Source organism: Bos indicus x Bos taurus, chromosome 23 (assembly GCF_003369695.1).
Source record: "Bos indicus x Bos taurus breed Angus x Brahman F1 hybrid chromosome 23, Bos_hybrid_MaternalHap_v2.0, whole genome shotgun sequence".
In the NCBI taxonomy this organism is placed as follows: domain Eukaryota; kingdom Metazoa; phylum Chordata; class Mammalia; order Artiodactyla; family Bovidae; genus Bos; species Bos indicus x Bos taurus.
In genome coordinates, this window is record NC_040098.1 from 20,980,709 (window position 1) to 21,004,094 (window position 23,386).

A 23,386-nucleotide genomic window follows, 5' to 3' on the forward strand; every position below is an offset into this window, starting at 1 on the left:
TCCCCATCTATTTCCCATGAAGTGATGGGACCAGATGCCATGATCTTCATTTTCTGAATGTTGAGCTTTAAGCCAAATTTTTCACTCTCCACTTTTACTTTCATCAAGAGGCTTTTTAGTTCCTCTTCACTTTCTGCCATAAGGGTGGTGTCATCTGCATAGCTGAGGTTATTGATATTTCTCCCGGCAATCTTGATTCCAGCTTGTGCTTCTTCCAGCCCAGCATTTCTCATGATGTACTCTGCATAGAAGTTAAATAAGCAGGGTGACAATATACAGCCTTGACGTACTCCTTTTCCTGTTTGGAACCAGTCTGTTGTTCCATGTCCAGTTCTAACTGTTGCTTCCTGACCTGCATACAGATGTCTCAAGAAGCAGGTCAGGTGGTCTGGTATTCCCATCTCTTTCAGAATTTTCCACAGTTTATTGTGATCCACACAGTCAAAGGCTTTGGCATAGTCAATAAAGCAGAAATAGATGTTTTTCTGGAACTCTCTTGCTTTGTCGATGATCCAGCAGATGTTGGCAATTTGATCTCTGGTTCCTCTGCCTTTTCTAAAACCAGCTTGTATATCAGGAAGTTCATGGTTCACGTATTGCTGAAGCCTGGCTTGGAGAATTTTGAGCATTACTTTACTAGCATGTGAGATGAGTGCAATTGTGCGATAGTTTGAGCATTCTTTTGCATTGCCTTTCTTTGGGATTGGAATGAAAACTGACCTTTTCCAGTCCTGTGGCCACTGCTGAGTTTTCCAAATTTGCTGGCATATTGAGTGCAGCACTTTCACAGCATCATCTTTCAGGATTTGAAATAGCTCAGCTGGAATTCCATCACATCCACTAGCTTTGTTCCTTATGCTTCCTAAGGCCCACTTGACTTCACATTCAAGGATGTCTGGCTCTAGATGAGTGATCACACCATCGTGATTATCTGGGTCGTGAAGATCTTTTTTGTACAGTTCTACCCCAGTCCTAAAAATGTGTAGGCTGCTCTTATATTCAGATAGCAGTAGCATGCATCCTGATGCAAATTTTAATTATCAGTATATGCACGATATATACAAACACTACTCAAAAAAAGTACATTTTAAAAAGAGGAAGTCTAAATGCACTTGGAAACTGAGATTACCTAATAGTCTCCCTTATTCCAAGTCTAAACGACAAACTGAACAATTCTAGACTAGCTACTCAGTGATATTAATGGATTGTGTATCCCAGTTTCAGGTTTCCGTTTCAGATGATGTAATGTCACTTACTGATACTCACCTGATTGTAATCATTTTTCGTTCTCTATCAGGTAAGAAGCATTTTTTCATTCTTATGATATTAGAAGGGTATTGGAATCGTTCCGAGTTGATAAAAAAGAGGGGTTGAGGAATTCTGGAATATACTTCATCACCCACGGGAAACATCCATGCATCCAGAGCAATGCCACACCTATGGAAGAAGGCTGGTTACATGCTGCCCGCATACAGGGATTTCTAATATCACAGGGATTCGGAGACAAACACCTCACTGGTTCGTTATGGGTGATCTCACTGGGCAGAAGAGGTATTACCCTTCAGTGTGGGAAGGGGATATCATTAGCTCTGCAAGGCAGCAAACTTGTAATAAAATCACTATTTTCTTTAGGAGGCATTTGAGAATTACAACCCTTAAAAATGTTAAAAATTTTTTTGTCATCCTTCAAGATAAATTTTAAAATAAGTAATTCTATAAAATTGTGGAGTGTCTGAAAAAATACAGTCTGTGCACTATTGCCCCTGTCTTTCTAGTTCTTCTGGACCCTGTCATGTACTCATCATTATATCTTTCTGAGTAACAGTTAGACTCTTTCCTTTGTGTGTAAAGATGTTTCCCCTGGGAGAGTTGAAGAAAAGCATATGGAGTATATCATTTGAAAATGTAATTCATTTTCTTTTTTTAAAGTTAAGTTATCCAATGTTTCTTGGCCTTTTGGAGACTCTATTTTATGTGCTAAATGGATGAAAGAAGAGGATCTTCTTATGTTGAAATAGCTTTTAAGAAATGTGAGCTAAAGTTTCACGCGTGATCCTGTCTACTTTCTACATGGTCGATTCTACATGATCTCATCAGCTTGGGATGAAACGCTTCAAGAAAGAAAATGTTCCTTCAAGTTAGAAGACTGGGGTCCTGACTTCCACTCCAGTAGCTATGCAATTTTATCCCATGCTCAACCTTAAAGATGGAAAAAATAATAATTTAAAAATGCCCTACCCATCTAACATAGAATTGGAGTCAACTTCTGAGAAAAAAGGATGTCAAAGCTGAGATACAAAGAATAAAAGTTTGGAGGTGGGTGGTATGTTCTCAGTAAAAATTTCATGTATGAAAACCTGGAGCTAGATAGTGTAAATGTGAATTACTGTCAATAAATTAAATGTAAAACAGTTTTTTTTTTTAATGCCCTGCCAATTGGGGAATCTAGAAAATAGTATAAGATGACAACATTATTATCATTATGTCACAGATAATATGTATATATAAAGATAAATTTCCAAATGAAAATGATAAGCCCTTGAACAGATAAATAATAATGAGGAAAAACAGAGATGGGGAGAATTTTCAATAGCCAAAGTCAATGTTTCTGTTTAGGAAAATTCATGTGAAGGTTTTTATGGAGGAAGAAGAATGGACTTGTGAACTCCAAAAGATCTCTTCCTCACTAAGAACTGGATACATTCAATATCACATGTGTTATCACTTCCCCCTGTTCCAATAACTTAGCATTCTCTCTCTCAGCCTTATTCTCTTACCTGAATCTCTGGTCTTCACTAAGAGTCTGAATAACTGTGGCTCCACCAAAAGAATGTCCAATAATGGCTATTTTATCCCTATCAATAGAGTCCTATGTGAAAAAAGCATGATATAAATGCATAAATATCTCACAGGCTGTTCAGAGGATAGGCAGAGATTTTGTAAATCACAAGATTATTATTTCACAGGCACGGTTAAGTACCTTGATTCTTAGAAAAGAAATATATACACACTCACATGCACCCACACACCCACACATATGTACATACACATACTTGCCTCTCTCTCTCTCTCCCTCTCTCTCTCTCTCTCTATATATATATATATATACACACACACACGAACACTTCTATTTAAAAACATGTTATACATATAATACTTATAAAACATATATATATATACTTATAAAACATATATATATATACTTATAAAACATATATATGTTTTATATATATATATATATATATAGAAAAACTTCTTTGGTTTCAGCACTAAAAGAAAAACAAACAAAAACCTCAAATAAAGAAGTGAACTTCACGGCTTTCTTCATCACCCACACTTGCAACATCAATGTCATTGCTGATGGCTCCCTCTCCCGCACTCCACATTCATGACTTTGTCCATTCTCTGAGTATTTATTGAACACCTGCTCTGCGCCAGGCACTGCAGTTCATTTCCCATGAGTTCCTAGTCTACTGGGGAAGGAGTTACAGATACACAATGCAGATGAGGTAAGGAGGTGCCAAGGAGCATGTGTGATAGATGGCTAGCCCAGTCCAGATGGGCAGTGGGGTCCAGGCAAGCTTCATGGATAAGGAGATGCCTGACTTAGGTTGATGATTTAGCAGGTCTAAGTCAGGAGGACGGGGAGTCAGGCCAAGGGGACCACACGTCCAAAGCCATGGAGATAGGAGTGGCTAGTTGAATGACACAAATGACTCATACTCCAGAGGACAGACCATCATCTTAGTTTGTTCCCTTCCTTGTATTCCACACCCCCACACACTTCTGAGTCTTCAAGCACACTATCCACTGTGATGTTCTTCCACCCTACCCCAACATTTTGTCTAAAACTTTTGACCAGTGTTTCAGGATCAAGTTCAAAAAGATGCAGGAGCTGCCCAAGAAATTACAATACTTCCACTGTTTATATTATATTGAACATACGAAATTACCATTTTTTTTTTTTTTTGTAGATCAAAGGTGGCTGGTGGCAAATGTACACGTAGTTCAACCTAATGCATTTCTCATTGTTGGAATACTTTCCCAGTACTCTTTTTTTTTTTTTTGCAGCCCTTTATCATGTTGTACCTTGTATTACAGCAGTAAAACAGACAATAATAAGAGCAACAAAGACATCCAGGCCAAGGGAAAATGAATTTTTTTTAAGCTCACCTTCAGCTGTTCCACATCAAACTCTAAATCTAGTACATTCGTCACTGGCCTCCCGTGATCAATGTCCAGAATCAAACTGAGAGCTTGAGAACATTCCTTTGCTCGTTGCCGTAACTAATAGGATGATTGTAAGAAGGACATGACAAAGTAAAAAGCTGTAACACTTAAAGTTTGTGTAGAGGGTGAAACACAGGGAAAGAATTTGGTTGCCTATAGAACACAACCTACATAATGACCCAGGCACCAGCTTTGAAGGTGGTTATCGCTTAGTCTAAATCCTGGCTCTGTTGCTTACCCACTGTGTGACCTCAGAGGATTTGCTTAACCTCTCTGGGCTTCCATTTATTGTCTAATAATGTCCACCTCAGTGAAATGCAGGTGGGATTAAGTGCAATAATCCATGTAAAAGCACCCACTATAAAGTCTGGCTTGTTGTTCACTCAGTCGTGTCCAACTCTTTTGTGACTCCAAGGACTGTAGCCCACCAGGCTCCTCCGTCCATGGGATGTCCCAGGCAAGAATACTGGAGTGGGTTCCAACCCAGGGATCAAACCCGGGTCTCCTGCATTGCAGGTGGATTCTTTACCATTGAGCCACCTGGGAAGCCATAAAGCTTGGCACAGGTAGAAAACAACGTGCTTTAATTCACTTGGTCTTCCTCAAAGCCTCATATGAGATACTGTTAATGTTCATTATTTCATAACAGATAAAGCATGGAAACAAAACAAAAAGGATAAGTAACTTGTCCAAGACAAGCCCACTGCACCTGCAGAGTAATGGTATCAGGATTCAAACAAAGAAAGTTGCATTCTAAGGCCTGAACTCTTAATAATATTCTCTATCACCTCAGTGAAAAGTAGACTTTAGTTCTAACACAAAAGAATTCTGAGTATTCAGTCATCTCCTAGGATTTTCATGTTGGTCTTCGTTTTTACTGCGATCCAGATATTTCATTAAGGGAATTTGATCACACAGGGAATCTTTTGACATATCTTTTGGGAATGGGAAGTAAGGAGACCTAGGGGCGCAGTCTGCCCAGTGTAAGATAATTAAATGAACAAATGTCATCATTTCGCCTACACCTTTTGGTGTAGGCATGCCACCTCTTCTCTTCCTCAACATACCTGCTCATTTCGTAAAGGAAACTCCTCCTCTCCTCGCTTCAGGGTTCTGAGATAGAGCCAAGACTTGTTGCCTATTTCTACAGCAGACTGGTCCTTGAAATAGTATGTCGAGCATGCAGAGCCATCTCTACAATACAAACAGAATCAATGACTTGTATCACGCATGTTCCTCACTCCCATCCTTGACTCTTTCTGACTTCCCTTCTTCCAACTCTACATTTTTTTTAAAATCAAAGAGGCCCCCAAGGGAGTTCTAAGAAAAAGACATTGTTGCCTGTAAAGAAGGCACTCTGTCTTCACAATTCTGGGAGACCCTGGAGTGGAACATTCTCTCCCGAATCAGATCCCAGCACCACCACTTACTAGCTGTGTAGTTTGGGGCAAATTACCCTTCCTTGGCTTCATATTCTGCCTCCCTTGAAACAGTGATAGTAACATCTTAAAGGATTGTTAAGAAGATTAAATGAGATGGTATATGAACATAGCACTCAATGAACACAATGATGAGCTCAATAATGGTATATGAACACGAACTCTAGAAATGTTAGCTGTTTTTTTATATACATGACAATCTAATTCAGTCTCCTTTTCTTCGCAGTCATGGGTAACCATAGTTGACAACTGTATCAGTATTTTTTTTTTCCTGCTGAGTGGCACAGCTTATAGGATTTTCGTTCCCCACCAGGCATTGAACACAGGTCCTCGACAGTGAGAATGGGTCCCAACCACTGCACCACCAAGGAATTCCCTCTAACAGTACTTTGTATAAACCTTTAAGAAAGGTAGAGCTCAGCCACATACCAAGTGACGTACCTGTGTTCTACAGCAGCAACTATAAACCCGTGGGATGCCAGGTCAATGCCAATAGCAGAATAAATCGTCCTTCAAAACAAAAATGAGAGAAGCATTCAACTACCAGTCACAATTACAAGGGATCCACAAATAAAACCTGGGAATTGGATGGTAATTATCCCCCTGTAGGAGTGCCCTGGAGTAAAGCATAGGGCTGTGGTTCTCAAAGGGGGCTGATTTTAGTCCTCTGGGGATATTTGACAATGTCTGGAGGTATTTTCATTATCAGGAGTAGTGGGGGGTATATTACTGCCGTCCAGTGGGTAGAGATACTGCTAAAACCATTCTCTGATGTACGGGACTACCTCCACAACAGGAAATGATCCAGTCCAAAGCATCCAGGGTACCAAGGCTGAGAAACACTGGTGCAGTGATTATAAATATTGCCTTTGAGAGTTCTGAGTTTAAATCTTGGCTCTGCCTGTTTCCAGTTACATGACTTTAAATACTTATATTACTCCATTCCTGTCCTCATCGGTGGGGACAGATAATAAAGTCTTGGCTTTAGAATAATTATAAGGTTATTTGGTTGTTGTTATTTTTTTTTTTTTTTTCATTTTTTGGCTACACCAAGTGGCATGGGGACGTTAGTTCCCTGGCCAGGGATTGAACTCACGTCCCTGTTGGAAGCACAGAGCCTTAACCACTATACCACCAGGGAAGTCCCAGTTACTAGGTCATGATAAGAAAATACTAACATAGGCAGGTTGTACAATGTGATGCTTAAGACAACAGTTCCTACACTCTGACCACCGCAGGTTATTGGATCCTGGCTCCTTCACTTACTAGCTGTCTACCTGGGATAAATCACGTTATCTTCTCTCTGCCTTGGTTCTTTACCTGCAGAAGGGTGATGTTATAACATCTGGGACCTGGTGGGATTATTATAAGGATTTAGTAAGTTAACACATGTTCAGTGCTTATAACCATGTCTAAAACAGTGGAAATACCAAACACAAGTCAGCTGTTAGGTAAATGACTAGATAGGCTGAGATGGTTGAAGAGTCATATGCTAATAAGCAACTACATTTAGAATCCCTTCCACATCTTGGTTCTGCACAATCTTCTTCTCCTATCATGTATTCTTTTTTTTTTTTTAATGTGAACCATTTTTAAAGTCTTTGTTGAATTCATTATAATATTGCCTCTGTTTTTTGTTTGGTTTGGTTTGGTTCACGAGGCGTGTGGGATCCTAACTCCCTGACCAGGGATTGAACTTGCACCCCCAGGATTTGAAGGCAAAGTCTTAACCACTGGATCAAAAGGGAACTCCTGCCTTTTATGTATTCCAGAGTAAATGGCCTTAAAGAACAAAAAGGAGGTCGGCGAGTATCATGTTTTCCACTCCTGATGATGGAAGGCCATCTCAGGAAGGGAAAATCATCTAGTACAGGGATCAGCAAAACCTTTTCTGTAAAAAGCCAGAGAGTAATTGCTTCCAGCTCTGTGGGCCTTATGTTATTTGTATCAGACTCAGTTCTGCCGCTGTAGCACAAGACTAGAAGAGACAATGGGGAAAGTAAATGAGTGTGGCTGGTGTTTCAATAAAACCGTATACACAGATGCAGGCTGAATGTGGTCCTCAGAGTCTAAGATGCCAATCGTTGGTCTCATAGGAATCAAATAACCAGTTGGGCTACAATTAAACAAGTGAAAATTTCTCATTGCAGATGCTACCTGATTTTTTTTACCAGCTAAAAGCCACTTTTCCTTTTCTAAAATTCTTACAAACCTGAGGCAGAAGATGGGAAGGGAGTTGAGAAAATGTTGAAAAAAAGTAGATGGGGTGGTAGCCATGAAAACATGCTACCTGTCATGATCCAGAGACCATAGTTGACTAAAGAGCCCACCCAGCTCCTGCCCCAGTGGATCCAAGTAAAGCAAGACTTCCTGTAGGTTGGTTCCAGTGACAGGACATGGTGTGTGTTTACCATAGGTCCCTTCCTATGAGATGCAGGACTCTGATGAGCAAGTCTTGGTCAAGCTCTACCTCCATCAGCCTGGCCCAGTTTTTCTTAGAACTGTACCACATTCATACCCTTCATACCCAGTCCTTCTGTTTCCCATCTCCTTCTCAACTGTCCAGCCTGCATCATAGGCTGAAATCTCTCCCCATCTTCCCTGTTCCTTCCCTTCTATCCTTCATGGGCATTTCCCAATACATGCCTTTCACAGCTAATCTAATCATGGTGTCTATTTCTTGGAGAACCTGAACTAATACAGTGAATGATTTTGAGAGTGTAAATACTGTTATATAGAAAGACAACCACCCAAATTGCAACCGCCCCTCTCCTCTGTTGTGAGGCTGGTCTCCATGGGCTGGCGGCAGGAAAAGACAAGGCTAAGGACTGATTAGTAAGTAGATCACAGCTAATTCTGAAGGAACTCCAAGTCCTCCCAGGACTCGGACCAGCCTGACACTCCAAAATCTGCTGTCCCCCTATTTTTTTTTAGGGGGAATGCATTCAGTCATTGATCCCTGGAGGCTAAAATTGTTCAGCCTCTTGACACTTTACCTGAATGCTCCAAGACCATGAGAAAAAATAATTAGTGGGTATTTTTCCCCAGTCCTCAGATGTGCATTCCAGGCTGCAGGAGTTGTCATTGAACCTAGAGAGCAGTGGGAGGTGATAATTAGTGTCTTTTTCTGACTTGAATATCGCTGGTTAATTTAACCTACATCTCCTGAGTATAAAAACCTGACCCATGGAATTTATTCTTTTATGCATCAATAGTAAATTCATGTAAAAAAAAAAAGTCTCCTACTAAATACCACCAAGCATGGGCATGAACCACTTGTTTTTTTTCTTAAGACCATAGGATCATGAATTATCAGTTCTCACTGTCAGCTCTGAACTTGAGGTGAGACATTTCCTACTGAGAGGTGTATTCAGGAAGGCTGCTCCTTATCATCAATCACAGATCTTGGCAAAACTTCAAAGGGAATATTCTGAAACCAAACAAGTAAACCTCAGGAGCATTAAACTGAGATTCAGAATCTTCAAATGGGAAACTCCTCCCACTCTAATTTAATCAAGGTCAAGAGAAAGATAGGGAGACCTTAGCCTTCACCCTCAGATGTGGCTTTGGATGAAGTTCTGCCACTGAGTTGCTGCTGACCTTGTGCAGGTCAAGAGAACTCTCTGAGCCTCAGAGTCTTCTTCAGTAAAGTGACGGAAAATATAGCTCTCTCATGGGGGGTTGGTGAGAATCATATTTAAGTGGGAATATATGTAGATAGCATCACTGACTCAACTGACATGAACTTGGGCAAATTCCGGGAACAGTGGAGGACAGGGAAGCCTGGCGTGCTGCAGGCCATGGGGTCGCGAAGAGTCAGACACGACTTAGCGACTGAACAACAACAATATGTAAAGCACACCTATCCAGTCACATAGTTAAGGGCTCAGAATGGAGGCCGTGGTCTTTTCCTTCACTTCTCACTTATTATGGTCATCATTATCATCAATTATTTGTGTTCCACTTTCTCATCAACACAGTGGAGATGTGCCCACAGAAACCGAATGTAAAGATTGCTATAGCAGTGACCTATAAACTATTCAGCATCATGCTGCTGCTGCTGCTAAGTCACTTCAGTCGTGTCCGACTCTGTGAGACCCCATAGATGGCAGCCTGCCAGGCTCCCCCGTCCCTGGGATTCTCCAGGCAAGAACACTGGAGTGGGTTGCCATTTCCTTCTCCAATGCATGAAAGTGAAAAGTGAAAGTGAAGTTGCTCAGTCGTGTCTGACCTCAGTGACCCCATGGGCTTCAGCCTTCTAGGCTCCTCTGTCCATGGGATTTTCCAGGCAAGAGTATTGGAGTGGGGTGCCATTGCCTTCTCTGATTCAGCATCATAAAGATGTGTAATTATGTTCATCATTTCTCATATAAAGTGGGCTATTAAGAAAACTCCAAGGAGACGTTTAAAACGAATGCCAAAAGGTGTAGGTAGTTTTGAGGGGGAAATTTGAAGATGTAGTTAACACCAGGTCAAGAGTAGTATCTGGTGAACAGATAAAGGACAAAAGCCAATATTAATGAAATGTAGACATACTAAGTGATGAATGCACATCAATTGTCTTAGTGAGAGAGGCTGGCCCCTTGGGGGTGGTTATGGGAATGAGAGTGGAGTTCCTCATTTATGATAAATAAGAAATTAGCTTTCACTCCTTGGTTTAGGATATGGAGAGGTAAGGTGGCTTCTGCCTTCTTTCTCTCTTTGCCCAACTGTAAAATACACTTCAGCACATAGCATAGAAGGGAGAGGTCACACCAGCCCGATTGCTGTTCTCATCACATTATTGACCCCACAGAGAATGGAAGAAGGCAAAATCTGACCACCCATAGAAAGATGTTGGAGCCTGTCTGAAAGTCTGATACCTTCATTCCCTCCACCCACCCTGTCATATTCAGAACAGACAAAACAAGAACCCTTGATTCTCTGATAGTCACCTGGTCTTTTAAGTAATACTTTGTCATCTTAGGAGATGTTTAGACTGGAGACAATCTACTTTGATCTTTAACTGCCTGAAACTCTTGCTGTTTTCAAGCTTTCCTTATAGTCTAGAGCTTACAAAGCAGGATCAACAGAAATCTTACCAAAGAATAAGCCCATAATTTTGCCCACAAGCCAGTGTGTTCCAAGAAATTTACTAAGACCCAAAAAATATTCTTTGTTTGGGATCCAAAGGGTGTCGGAGTGATCATCATCTTGAGATGGATAATACAAACGCAAGAAGGTGCCCTGTAGAGGAAAGACATGAATGTGCTTTTAGTCAAGTTGCTTCTCAAACCTATTCCAACAGCTGTTTTGCATATTTAGTTAGTGGGGACCCAAATACCTCTATTGTGCCTGAAGAGGTCCAGAGAGCTTTTTTTGATAAGTTGCCATGGTGACTGAATATAGTCAAAAGGAATAGAAAGAGAAAAAAATGCTCTTTGAATGAAATGAAAGTATGAGCAGCCTGGTTTCAGACATTAGAGAAGGGAGGAAAACTGAGTTTATGGATAAATTAATCTGAAGACAGCAGTGACCTGAGGAATGGCATCACCAGCCAAAGGCTTGCCATGAAATCATACCAATGACAAAATAAGTCATTCTCAGGTGAGAGCAGGGTCAGTTTTCAAAACCTTCTTATGGACCATAGCCACAGTCAATATTAGAATATAAGGATAAATGGTATTAAAATATTACCTTATTAGTGTAATCAAACATCAAGTCTGTACAACCGACGGAATAAGATCCATTTCCTCTGGGGATTTTAGATTGACCAATGTTTGCGGCAGCCATCAGAGCTTGTATCTTACTGACCCATGCTGGAAAACAGGTCAATATTATTTCGCTTGTTATCCATGACTCCCCAGACTTGATTATGCCAAGAAACTTGGAGGGAATCAAATGACCACCCATAGTTTCTGGCCTTCATTTCTTCACTAACTAGTAAAATACACAAATAGTTATTGAAGACCCTCTGCATGTGAAGAACTGGGTGAGGAAAAAGATGGCAGTCGACATCCCCCTTCTCCTGAGATGCTTAAGATCATCATCACCTCCTAATCCTTGTAGCTTTGCCCTTACCTGCTACTCCTATCCAGAGCATATTAAAGACCACTCCCTAAATCTGTTTTTCCTAAACATGAACTTTACCTGATATTTCAGATTTGGGCTCACATCTTCCCACTGGATATCTGCATCTGACAACCTTCCCACAGGAACAGCAAAGCCCATGGTCCAGAGTGAAAGTACATGACTGTCTCCCAACTCCCCCACTTCACCCTCCAACAACACAGCCTGCAACTCCAGAATTCCATAACCTGGGGATCCCAGGTCAGAAATCTAGGAATCATGCTACTCTCCTAACTGTTTCTTCCCTGCCATCTACATCCAACCAAGTTCCAACTTCTAACATTTGTTTTTAGCATCACATTCTCTCTCCAGTATGTCTCTGCTCTGCTAGCTCCCCTGTCTCGCTTACACCTTCAGTGCTTTTGACCAGACAGTCACCATCTCTCCTGAACATCCTGTTCACCTTGGATCCTGACCCCTTCGACTGTATCCTTCACACAGTTTCTGGAAGGATTTAAAGTATGAACCTCACCAGGCAAGTCTTCAAATCCTTCAATGCCTTCCTTCCACCAGTTGTTTTTCCTTGAAGAGAGCATGTATTGGAATCTTTCTGGAAGGCAGTTTGTAGGTTATATTTAAATCCACAATGCCTTCCAGTGTGGGGTGGCTTCTTTTCTCTACTGGGGGATTGAAACTCAGAGAGATTCATAGGTGTACAAGTTAAACCCCAAGTTCCTGGGCACTGTGAGAAAAACCCTCGATGATCTAAAGGTCCATTGCTTCCTACTCTTCTTCTTTTCCCCTGTAAGTTACCTTCCTTCTGTGTGCTCTGGCATTTCTGAGCAACAGTGGGCTGTTCCTTGTATCTGCGCCTGAGTAAATGCTGTTCCCTGCATTTGAAATCCCCGTGGCAAACTCCTATTCAACCTTTAACATCTTGATTGGATGTCAGGTCTTCTCTGAAACCTTCTCTGATTCCTCAGACTCACCCTCAGTATTAAATAAATTCCCTGTATATATTTTTATCTTCCTTCCTATCACATTAGACTAAACTTATGTTTTACTACTCTGTCTCCTAAGAGTATCTCATAAGAGCTGCATCCATATCTTTGTATCCTCGGATCTTTAACACAAAGTCTGGCACAATGATTGGAGCGCAACAAATATTTGTGAAAATGACCAGAACTAAACTTTACACTATCACTGGGTCTCTTCTGTCTCTGTTAAATGCTTTATGACATATATTCTTTTATCCACCCATTCTTGAAATATTTTCTCTCTCTGGTGCCAAAACCCTTCAACACACCTGAAGTCTCACCTGTTCTCCTTTCTAACCCACAATCAAGTCCACATTTAATTTCAGCATGGTGAGACCACATATCAATGCATCTGACTCACTTTTCTAGATTCAGCTAGCCTGCTCCATTCCTTCTTCTGGACTGTGTGAGCTGATTACTTTGCTAGACAGTCTTTTCATGCTTTCTATCACACTCTGCCTCTGCCACGTAGACACTGCGAACTATGTTATATATGGCATGTGACTTCATAGGGCATCTCTCAGAAAGGTGTTGAGTCATGAGAAGAAGTCATTTACATCCTCCACACTTGGGTGTGAAACACCTGCCAGTGAGGAGCCTTTCAGTTCATGAGGCCTTGCTACTTCAAGTTGGTCCATGGACCAGCATCACGGCATCAAACGGAAGATTGGGGATGAGGCTCTTAGGCCTCACCTCAATTCTACTGAATCTGAAAAGTTGTATCGTTTGTCAGAAGCACTGGGCTAAGGTACCAGACCACCTGGCCTGACACACAGTCAGCAATTCATGTTCGAATTGTAGGAGGTAGCTCCAAGGAAGGCAGTGGTTGCAATGAATGGACCCTGGTGCTGGAGCCAAGTGATGCTATCTTGGGTTCCAGTTGTACATCTTACAAGCTATGCTGCTCTGCCCTAGGCATTTTACCCCCTTCTCTGATCCTCATTTGTAAAGTGGGGATACAATCACTTGGCCAGCCCTCGGGACAGCTGTAAGGATCAGTGATCATATAAATCAAGGTAGCTTGACTTGGCCAGTTCAGTTCAGTCACTCAGTCATGTCTAACTCTTTGCAACCCCGTGGACTGCAGTGTGCCAGGCTTCCCTGTCCAACACCAACGCCCAGAACTCACTCAAATTCATGTCCTGACTTGACTTACAGGTGCGTTATGACCACCACCTATAAAAGGCAGACAACTGAGGTTATTTGCCCCTTCCCTAGAGTTAGCTAACTCCGGTTTACCCAAATTCAAGCCCGAAGAGTAGTTTTAGCAGATCTACACTAGATCATGGGCTTCCCGGGTGGTGTGAGTGGTAAAGAACCTGCCTGCCAATGCAGAAGACATAAGAGATGTGGGGTCAATCCCTGGGTCAGGAAGATCCCTTGAAGGAGGCAGACAACCCACTCCAGTATTCTTGCCTGGAGAATCCCACAGACAAAGAAGCCTGGTGGGCTGCAGTCCATGGGGTCACACAGAGTCAGATATGACTGAAGCAACTTAGCAGGCACGCATGCTAGATCATACCATTTTTCTCTGTATAGATACGAAATCCAAGGCATTTCCTCTGAAACAATTCTTTAAAATGCTTTCCCTAAAGGCTAACATTTTAGGGTCTATTTAGAATTACAAAAGGCTTTTTCTCTCCCATTTAAGACTGTCGGCTGAGTGGTCTTTCATAATGTAATAGCAAGACTTCAAGTCCAGAGGACAGAAGGGCAGGCCTGTGATGAGCAGCCTGGGTTCTCCTGTATCCCCTACCCACAGGAACCATGGTGTGGCCACAGGGACTCAAACCACAGTTTGGTGAGGAGCCCCAGAGAACCCACAGCTGCCTGGGAGGTACAACCTCTGGAATTGAGTGTTCAGTTCTAGGGCCATGGGGAGATTCCATGTTGCACAAGGTTCCTCTTATGAGATGTCAGTTCCACCCAGGCTCTGGGAATCTTTCCACTCACCTCAGAGTAACCTGGTCCTCTAAAACCTGCCCTACCAAAAAGCCTCATCCAGCGTTCAGGAGCCCAGGTCAAGGTGAGACTGCAAGACTGCCAGTTCCAGGACGCCTGACCCCTGAGAAGGTCTCAGAAAACTTTAAGCTGGGGTTTGAGTATAGGTCTCCGCGGCCCTGTGGCTGGAGGGCCTCATGTGTGTGTGTGTGTGTGTGTGTGTGTAACTGATTCACTTTTCTGTATAGGAGAAATTAAATACAACATGTAAATCAACTATATTTCAGTAAAGTTTTAAAAAAAGAAAAGGTTCAGCAGCCCATAGCTAATGGATAGGATTCTGGATTTCCCATTCTCTAGCCATCGATCAGCACACCTCATGAAAAAAAAGAGATAGGTAGGAGACTTGCCAGGTTGCATGGCCACTCTCTAGATGATACTGTTTCATGGTTCAGAACTTATAGATGTCACTTCCTATTTTTCTTCAACTTCATTTTAATAGGCGCATTAGAATCTATGGTATGCTATTAATCTTAGTATACATTTTTGGTGATATTCATTTATCAAATAGTCCCAATGTCTATTTCTGGGGTTGGAGATGGATTGTACAAATGTGAGGAAAATGACCGTCTCTTTATGGTTTTATGTCCTCCATTAACAAATGGGACATCTCTAGCCATGCTGATAAACCTTTTAGCTATATGACCATATTTTCTATGTATTCATTTAGTACGAATGATACAAATAATCATACATTACTTTCATCTTTTATTGAATAAACTATTTCTAATAATTTAAAACATATTCATGCATTCTTTTTTGAGTATTTAGAATGAATGGGCTGGGATGACAGATGAATCAAGCAGTGTCCTCAAATTTCTGCTGGCTCAATAACAGCTTTCAAGTTATTTTCAAACATGGGGGAATAGGGAACATGTTTTGAAATTCCCACCCTGTACCAATATAAAGCACATGATGTAAAAGAATCTGCTCATCACGTCAGATGCCACCTGTTTTCAACCTACAGATAAGACAATAAGAGAATTAATATAACCAGGCTGCAGGCCCCTGAACTCGATTATGAGCCCTCTGTGTTAGTCACCAATGGGGTATGACTCATGCCCCACCTTTCTGGTAAGTATTGTTGCATGAATGGACCTGTGAGATAAGAGGCCATTTCTATGCAAACACAGAAGACCTAGTCTCTCTTCTGCTGTTGTGTTCATTTCCCCAGCTATGAAGTAGGGCCAGATTAGTAAGGCAGTGGGTTATGAAAGATCCTTGGTAAATGTCACAGTCAGGAGTCACCCATCAACCCTGCACACCTAGATCCAGAGAAGTCATGTCTCCCTAGTTGCACAGGTCTGTAGGTTCAGACAGTATAGTACCTTTCAGAGATCACCAACACTGCTCACCCAAGCAGAGGAGAAAATTCCTGAGCCCAACTCTCTGGAATTAGCAAGAATTCTCAAGACTCCAGAAGGAATCACTTTGCAATCAAGGTCCTTTTAGGGGTCATAGATGTCCCTGTCTAGAGATGGCTGTCCCAGTCTGGCCACCACTCCTGGGCTTGACCAAGCCGCCGCCTCCTTTCTTTTGTCAATGTTGCTCAGTCGCTCAGTCGCGTCCGACTCTTTGCAACCCCAAGGACGGCAGTACTCCAGGCTTCCCTGTCCTTCACTATCTCCCAGAGTTTGCTCAAACTCATGTCCATTGAGTTGGTGATGCCATCCAATCATCTCATCCTCTGTCGCCTCCTCTCCTTCCCTCCCCACAAAAGTTAAGAAAGAGCAGGGATGCACATCCATGCTTATCTGGGACTCCAAGTGCCTGCTGGTCCCTGCTTTCCCCTGTCATTAGATAGAAAAGGTTGTCTCCCTCTGGATCCAAACTCTAAATCACCATCTTCTAACACCTTCCCACCATCAACCAGGACTACATCTGTTGATCGAGACACCTGCCTCTTCTTCACCATCTTGGGGGCAGGTTTGGGGTTGCCTCGGAGGGTACTCCAGGAGAGATGTGTTACTGTACCCAGAGGGCATGGGTCAGGGCAGTGATGTAGAAAAAAGGCAGTGTGGACCTTCTCCCCGGTGATTGCAAACTGAGCTTCCAGCTTGTCTGAAAAGGCCTCATCTGAGCAGTCCTGCAGTCTTTTTTCTTTTGGCCGTGCCACATGTGGGATCTTACTTCCCCGACCAGGGATTGAACCCATATACCCTGCACTGGAAGTGCAGAGTCTTAACCACAGGACTGCCAGGGAAGTCCCTGTCTTACAGTTCTGATGTTGAAGAAGAAGGTACTTCTTTCTCTCGGTTAGTAGGAAGAAGAAAGAATGAGGCCCCTCCATTCCCTCAGGAGAATTAAGGATCTCCATCAGCATCTTCTTAGATGATCCCACACATAACTTCCCTGGGGCCACTTCGAGTCTGGCTACAGGTGGATAGTTCAAGCCCTTGAACAAATATACCTCTTACCTGGTGATTCAATATAGGCAACTGGATTCAGGTCTTGCCAGTCAAAAGGATAAACCAGTGCAAGGCAGGTGCAGAGGCAGAAAAGCGCATGCAATTTGGACGGTAACATCTCCGAAGCTGAGCTGCCGTTTCAGCTTAACCTTCTTTAAGGCAAAGAATGACATGGAAAAACAGACATGCAATAAATAGTACTTAAATAGGCTGACCAATCAGTGAGATTAAGGGACTAGTAACATGATTCCATGGGTTATGAAGGGAGAAGATGTTTGGAAAAAAATGGCACATGCATTTTCTATGATAGGTTTTGGGGAGGCACTAGGGTGTTAGGGGTCTTGGTCATGCTGGATTGCAGAGCCCAGAAATAACATTTTTAGGCTGGAATATTAGGTTGTTGGCCACTAGTTTCCTAATTTGTAGCAGTCTAGTTGGGTTATAAAGAAGAGCATCCAACTGTAATAATTATAACAATCACATATCATAATCATACACATGGGCTTGTCAAGCACATAGTAAATCCTCAATGTTTTGGCTAATGTTTCCCTATATTTGTAAAAACAGCAGCTGGGGTTTTTTGTGGTGCTGATGATGTTATATTTGGGTAGAATCTCTATAATTCTGCTCCACTGAGAGTCTCAAGGGGTAGATTGTACTTGCTGTTCCAAGTGTCTAACAGGGGACCTAGCAGGCAGCCAGGGTGGAACAAATGTCAGTGGAACCGGTAAATAAAGTCTGACTCATGGTAATAATAAATTATATTACAGTGAGACTCTTTGCTAACATCTTATCAGCAAAAAACTATCTTGGATCTGTGCCTCATCTGTCCCCTTGCACACTTTCCCCCTCAGCTTTTCAGGGTGATGGAAATGGTCCAAGCCACCACCATCTATCTCCTTGAATTTTGCAGTAACTTCTAACTGGTTTCCCGCAAAGCCTATGGTCAATTCCCAGTATAGCAGCTGGAGTGACAATGCCATTCCTCTTGCTCAAAGCCCCCAGATGACTTCATATCACACAGAGCACAAGCCACAGGCCTTAAAGTAACATTAAAGGCTCTACAGCATGTACCCAACAGACTCCAGATCTGACCCCCGCCCCCAGCCCCTCCTGTACACTCACCCACATACCCGCTGCAGCCACACACCTCCTTTGCCACCAAGCAAACATTCCAGGCATCCAGGAACCCCTACCCCTCCTTGGGATCTGAACCTGTGTCCCTCTTCCAGGAAGGCTCTTTGCTCTGATACCCAAATAACTGGCTCCCTCACTCCTAGGTTTTGGCTTCCATGTTACCCTCTCAATGAGATCTTCCCAGTTGACTACACAAAGCCATTACCAACCATCACCAAAGTTTCCCTGGGCCAGGAAAGGATGTGATCTCTGACCTGGTTCCTCCAGGGTACAAAATGAGAAGACACCTCCCAGCTCAGTGAGCAGAGCTCACCCATCTGGGCACAGTCAGGAGGCGGAGCCACTGGCAGCACAGAAGGCTGGATCCTCTTTGCCCAGCACATTCGGGCCATGCCTCCATCGGGGTACTATATCTGCCCTCTACTGCAATGCTCTGTTGTACAATGTGCAGAATTGCTTACCCCAGTAACCTGTGAGCTTCTCCAAAGCAGGAATTGGTCCCATTTGTCTTTCTATTATTGGTTCTTAACGAAGGGCCCAGGCTATAGTAAGCACTCCTAAATGCTTCCTGAAGGAGGATGAAAGATACTGTCTTCCTTTTGGTTTGGGCCATCAGAAAACTGAGAAACCCATTCACCAACGCTTCAGCACTAGGTTTCCAATACAAAGTGGGTGGGGCCTGGCCTCTTGGACTTTAGTGCCTGCATCCCAACTGCCTGGGTCTGAATCAAGTATGGTTTTCGATGTAACTTCTCTGTTATTTGCTCTGAGGTTTCACCCCCTCCCCACCCTTAAGTATTATTATTAGCCATCTCCTCCCTTAAAAACAGAAGTTACATCGCAAACCATTCAGTTAGAACCCTCTCTGTTCTAGGAATGCTACTTCTTCTTAGAATTTAAAATAAAAATGGGACAACTATTCTCTTGTAAAACATTTTTTTCTCTAACTGCAAGGAAGCAGAAGTCAGTCCTCTCTCAGGAGGTTTAACAGGCAATTCTGGATGAGAAGTCCTTCTGAAACTGAATCACTGATGCTGTGGCCAAGGCCAACTAAGTAATAAAAATATTGTGATATGTATTTTGCATCAGTTTTACATTTTATAAAAAGCTGAATCAGAGCTACTTAGACCAGGAGGGGACTTGATGAGGATTAGATTCTCGAACAGTGAACACACACTCCTGATTAAAGTGTCCTAGGTGTCTGAGAAGAGACTTGGGGTTGGTTTTCTTGCATCTCCCCTTGTTAATTTTGGTTTTGATTGGCTTTAATATTAGGCAGGAACTCTTAAAGATAAAGAAATGTTTTGATTGCAGCTCAGGCCTTCTGAATCCAAATCTTGATGATTGGTTTGGTTAAGAAATAAAAAGAAGGTGATATGAGCATAACTAATTATCTTTTACTTAGCATCTACTGTAGGCCAACACTAGATAGCTGGGTAATTTACGTAACGTCTAGTCCTCACAATAAGGAGTAGGGTTAGGTGGGTATTGTTACCTCCGTTTTACAAATAAAACACAGAGGCTTGCATTTGCAGCAACATGGATGGAACTAGAGATGATCATACTAAGCAACGTAAATCATAAAGAGAAAGATAAATATCATATGCTATCACTTATATGTAGAATACAAAATACGACGCAAATGAACTTATCCATGAAAGAGAAACAGGCTCACAAACATACAGAATAGACATGTGGTTGCCCAGCAGGGTGGGAGAGGGAAGGATGAGGAGTCTGGGCTTAGCAGCTGCAAACTTCCATATATAGGATGGATAAACAAGGTCCTACTGTATAGCCCAGGGAACTATATCCAATAGCCTGTGATAACCCATAAGGGAAAAGAATACGAAAAAGAATATATAATTGAATCACTTTGCTGTATAACAGGAATTAACACAACATTGTCAATGAGCTATATTTCAATAAAATTTAAAAATAAAAACAAACAAAACCCACTGAGGCTTGGAGAGATTGGCTTACTCTTGTATTGACTGGTGGGTTTCAGTGACTTCACTATCAAGTCCCGCCCTCTGAGGCATGTGAGAAAAAAATAATCAGTATATAGGCTCTACTTTTTACTTGAACATGCACATTTATACATAAATATAAAAAATAAAATCTGGATGAATATAAAGCCAGAATATTCTCAATGGTTACATTTAAGGGGCAAGATTACAGGTGATTTTTGTTTTCCTTTTTCACATGTGCTTTTCTAATCTTTCAACAGTGAACAAGCATCACTTGGGTAGGAAAAAAAAAGGAAACAAAACCCTAGCTCTTTCCTTGAGCAACTAAATCTAAATCGATGGCTTCCTGCCAGAAATAAGCTATACTCTTAGATATGCTGGGCTTCCCGGTGGCTCAGACAGTAAAGAATCCGGGTTCAATCTCTGAGTTGGGAAGATCCCCTGGAGAAGAAATGGCAACCCATTCCAGTATTCTTGCCTGGAGAATTCCATGGACAGAGGAGCCTGGCAGGCTTACAGTCCATGGGGTCGCAAAGATTCAGGCATGACTGAGCAACTAACACTTGCACTTAGATATTTTAGGTCCAATTTAGGGATAACGTTAGATTGGAGACTTTGCTTTAGAGCACTAATTTTAGGAGAAAGATATGCTTTAGTTTCAGTTTCAAAAACTGGAATAGGTTTTTCAAAATTTCAAATAGGACCCATGAGCTAGTCATTGTACTAGGCTTTTAAGGGAGTCCCAGTGTGTGGAATACGAGCGTGTTTTCCTGCATGGGTACGGAGTGGGGATGAAGTGTAGGATGACAAACAAAAGAGAAACATGCTTCAAAGAGTGCCCTGTTAAAAAAAAATAGGGACTTCCCTGGTGGCCCAGCGGTTAAGAATCCATCTTCCATTGCAGGGGATTCGGGTTCAATCCCTGGTCACAGGACTAAGATCCCACATGTTGCGGAGCAACTAAGCCTGCACGCCACAAGTAGGGAGACCACACATTGCAACAAAGAGCCAAAAAAACAAAAGCGTGCCCAGTTTTGGATTTCCCCAGTGGTTCGGTGATTAAGACTCCGGGCCTCCCCTGCAGGGGATGCAGTAGGTACAATCCCTGGTCAGGGAACTAAGATCCCATCCCACATGCCTCACTGAACAGACAAAAATGTAAAACGTCTAAAAATTTTAAAAAGTGTGCCCAATTTTGTGATCTAGATGAAGATGGAGGTAATCTACTCTGGTTCAGGTGAAGTTAGGAGACACTAATTAGTCCAATTCTGTTGTTTTATAAACAAAGAAACTGAGGCCCAGAGAGGGGAAGCAACTTGCAGGAACAACACAGTAAGTTAGTGGCCACTTTAAGATCAGAAGATCTCATTCCCTGATCACCCAGTCATCAGATTCGCAGCAGCAGTGAGCCCTCCCCAGTAGGTGAGGAGTGAAGAATGTGGATCCTGTGGAGATCTGGACAGGAAATTCCCCTGGGCAATGGGAAGGGCCTGAGTTTGCAGTCAGAAGGATCAACTCCAGGCCAATCATTGGGTATCTGGAACCTAAATCGCCTAATCATTGAAATGAAAGAAACAACCTTATCTTGTAGAGTTGATGAGGTGAGAAAATGCCAACCATCAAGCCAGCAGAGTGCCCTTTTCCCTTCTTCCCCAGAAACAAGATTAGCTCCACTGGAAGCAAAGTAGGTTCGATTCTCGAGATTACCTTCTAAGAAAGACCCCAGTGATCCGAAAGCCAGTAACTGTGTCCTGCCAAGCTGTCAACACAGCATCAGTGCTGCAGGCTCTGGCTCCATCAGGTTTCTCACCCTCTGCATCACTGACACTTGTGTGTGCATGTGTGCATGCTCAGTCACTTCAGTCGTGTCCAACTCTTTGCAACCCTATAGACTATAGCCGGCCAGGCTCTTCAATACATGGGATTCTCCAGGCAAGAATACTGGAGTGGGTTGCCATGCCCTCCTCCAGGGGATCTTCTGGACCCAGGGATCGAACTCATGTTTCCTGAATTGCAGGCAGATTCTTTATTGCTGAGCCACCGGGAAGCCCATCATTGACACTTGGGACCAGGTAATTCCTGGGAATGGGGTCTGTTCTGTGTATCGTAGGATGTTTAGCAGCATCCCTGACCTCTACTCACCAGATGCCAGTGGTAGCGCCCCCTCCCTTTACTTGTGACAAGCAAAAATGTCTCCAAACATTGCCAAGTGACTTCTGCAGCAGGGAGGAACTGCCTCCAGTTGAGAACCCTGGGCTACATAATGGGCAAGCGAGCACAGGCATGGGTCTGTCTTACCTAGGAGATGAGACAAAACCATACACTTAGAAACAGTGTGGAAAACCATCTTCGTATGTGTGTGTCTGTGTGTGTGTGTGTGTGCATGTGCTCAGTCATGTCTGACTCTTTGTGACCCCGTGGACTGTAGCCCACCAGGCTCCTCTGTCCATGGAATTCTATAGGCAAGAATACTGGAGTGGGTAGCTGTTCCCTTCTCCAGAGGATCTTTATGACCCAGAAATTGAACCTGGCTCTCCAGCACTGCAGGCAGATTCTTTACCGTCTGAGCTACCAGGGAAGCCATCTACTTTAAGACAAATAACTATAACTCTGAGCCCTCTTGCAAAGCAGGCAGGTGTATCTAAGTATTCCGTGTATGTGCTGGTTTAGATTTACAAAGATACGTGAATTCTTCATCAGTGAATTCCATATGTGATATGTATGCATCACTGCATTTGCTTTTCATCTTATTCTCCAATTAATCTAGTTGGGGATCTTCCCATGATGCCCTTGCCCAGAAGCCCCACCCCTTCCCACAATGCCCACAGGACTGTGTGTTCACCTCTGACAGTGCTGACTTAACCACAACAGCCTATCCACCAGACCACCCATTCAACCATCCACCCATTCAAACATCTACAGAGCACCACGTGCTGAGTACTAAGCAACCATAAGCACATGAAACCCCATGTAGGGGTTCTTGTCCATTTTCCCCCAAATGGAATGCAGCTGCTCCCACTAAAGATCCAGTACCCTTCATCTTTTTAAATTTCTCATAGTTCTACGTACTTGGTGGGGGAGGTCCTTAACAATGTTCCTCTGGTTTCGGATTCACTTCT

General features: G+C 42.7%; 1 protein-coding gene across 5 annotated transcripts in view; it reads right to left on the reverse strand.

Moving 5' to 3' along the window:
* PLA2G7 (phospholipase A2 group VII) overlaps positions 1 to 23,386 on the reverse strand; it is a 38,194-nt gene that overhangs the window by 4,287 nt on the left and 10,521 nt on the right. For 2 of the 5 annotated variants that reach the window (XM_027524549.1, XM_027524547.1), the window contains exons 2-10: positions 17,173 to 17,315; positions 11,346 to 11,467; positions 10,751 to 10,895; positions 8,666 to 8,759; positions 6,111 to 6,179; positions 5,298 to 5,424; positions 4,174 to 4,287; positions 2,778 to 2,869; positions 1,267 to 1,437 (exon numbers count right to left, since the gene is read on the reverse strand). In XM_027524549.1, coding sequence (XP_027380350.1) covers positions 1,267 to 1,437; positions 2,778 to 2,869; positions 4,174 to 4,287; positions 5,298 to 5,424; positions 6,111 to 6,179; positions 8,666 to 8,759; positions 10,751 to 10,895; positions 11,346 to 11,467; positions 17,173 to 17,281 — 1,043 coding nt within the window. In that variant the 5' untranslated portion in view covers positions 17,282 to 17,315. Of the gene's footprint in view, positions 1 to 1,266; positions 1,438 to 2,777; positions 2,870 to 4,173; positions 4,288 to 5,297; positions 5,425 to 6,110; positions 6,180 to 8,665; positions 8,760 to 10,750; positions 10,896 to 11,345; positions 11,468 to 17,172; positions 17,316 to 22,409; positions 22,566 to 23,386 lie in introns of all 5 variants that reach the window. The other 3 variants (XM_027524551.1, XM_027524550.1, XM_027524548.1) reach the window with 2 other exon arrangements.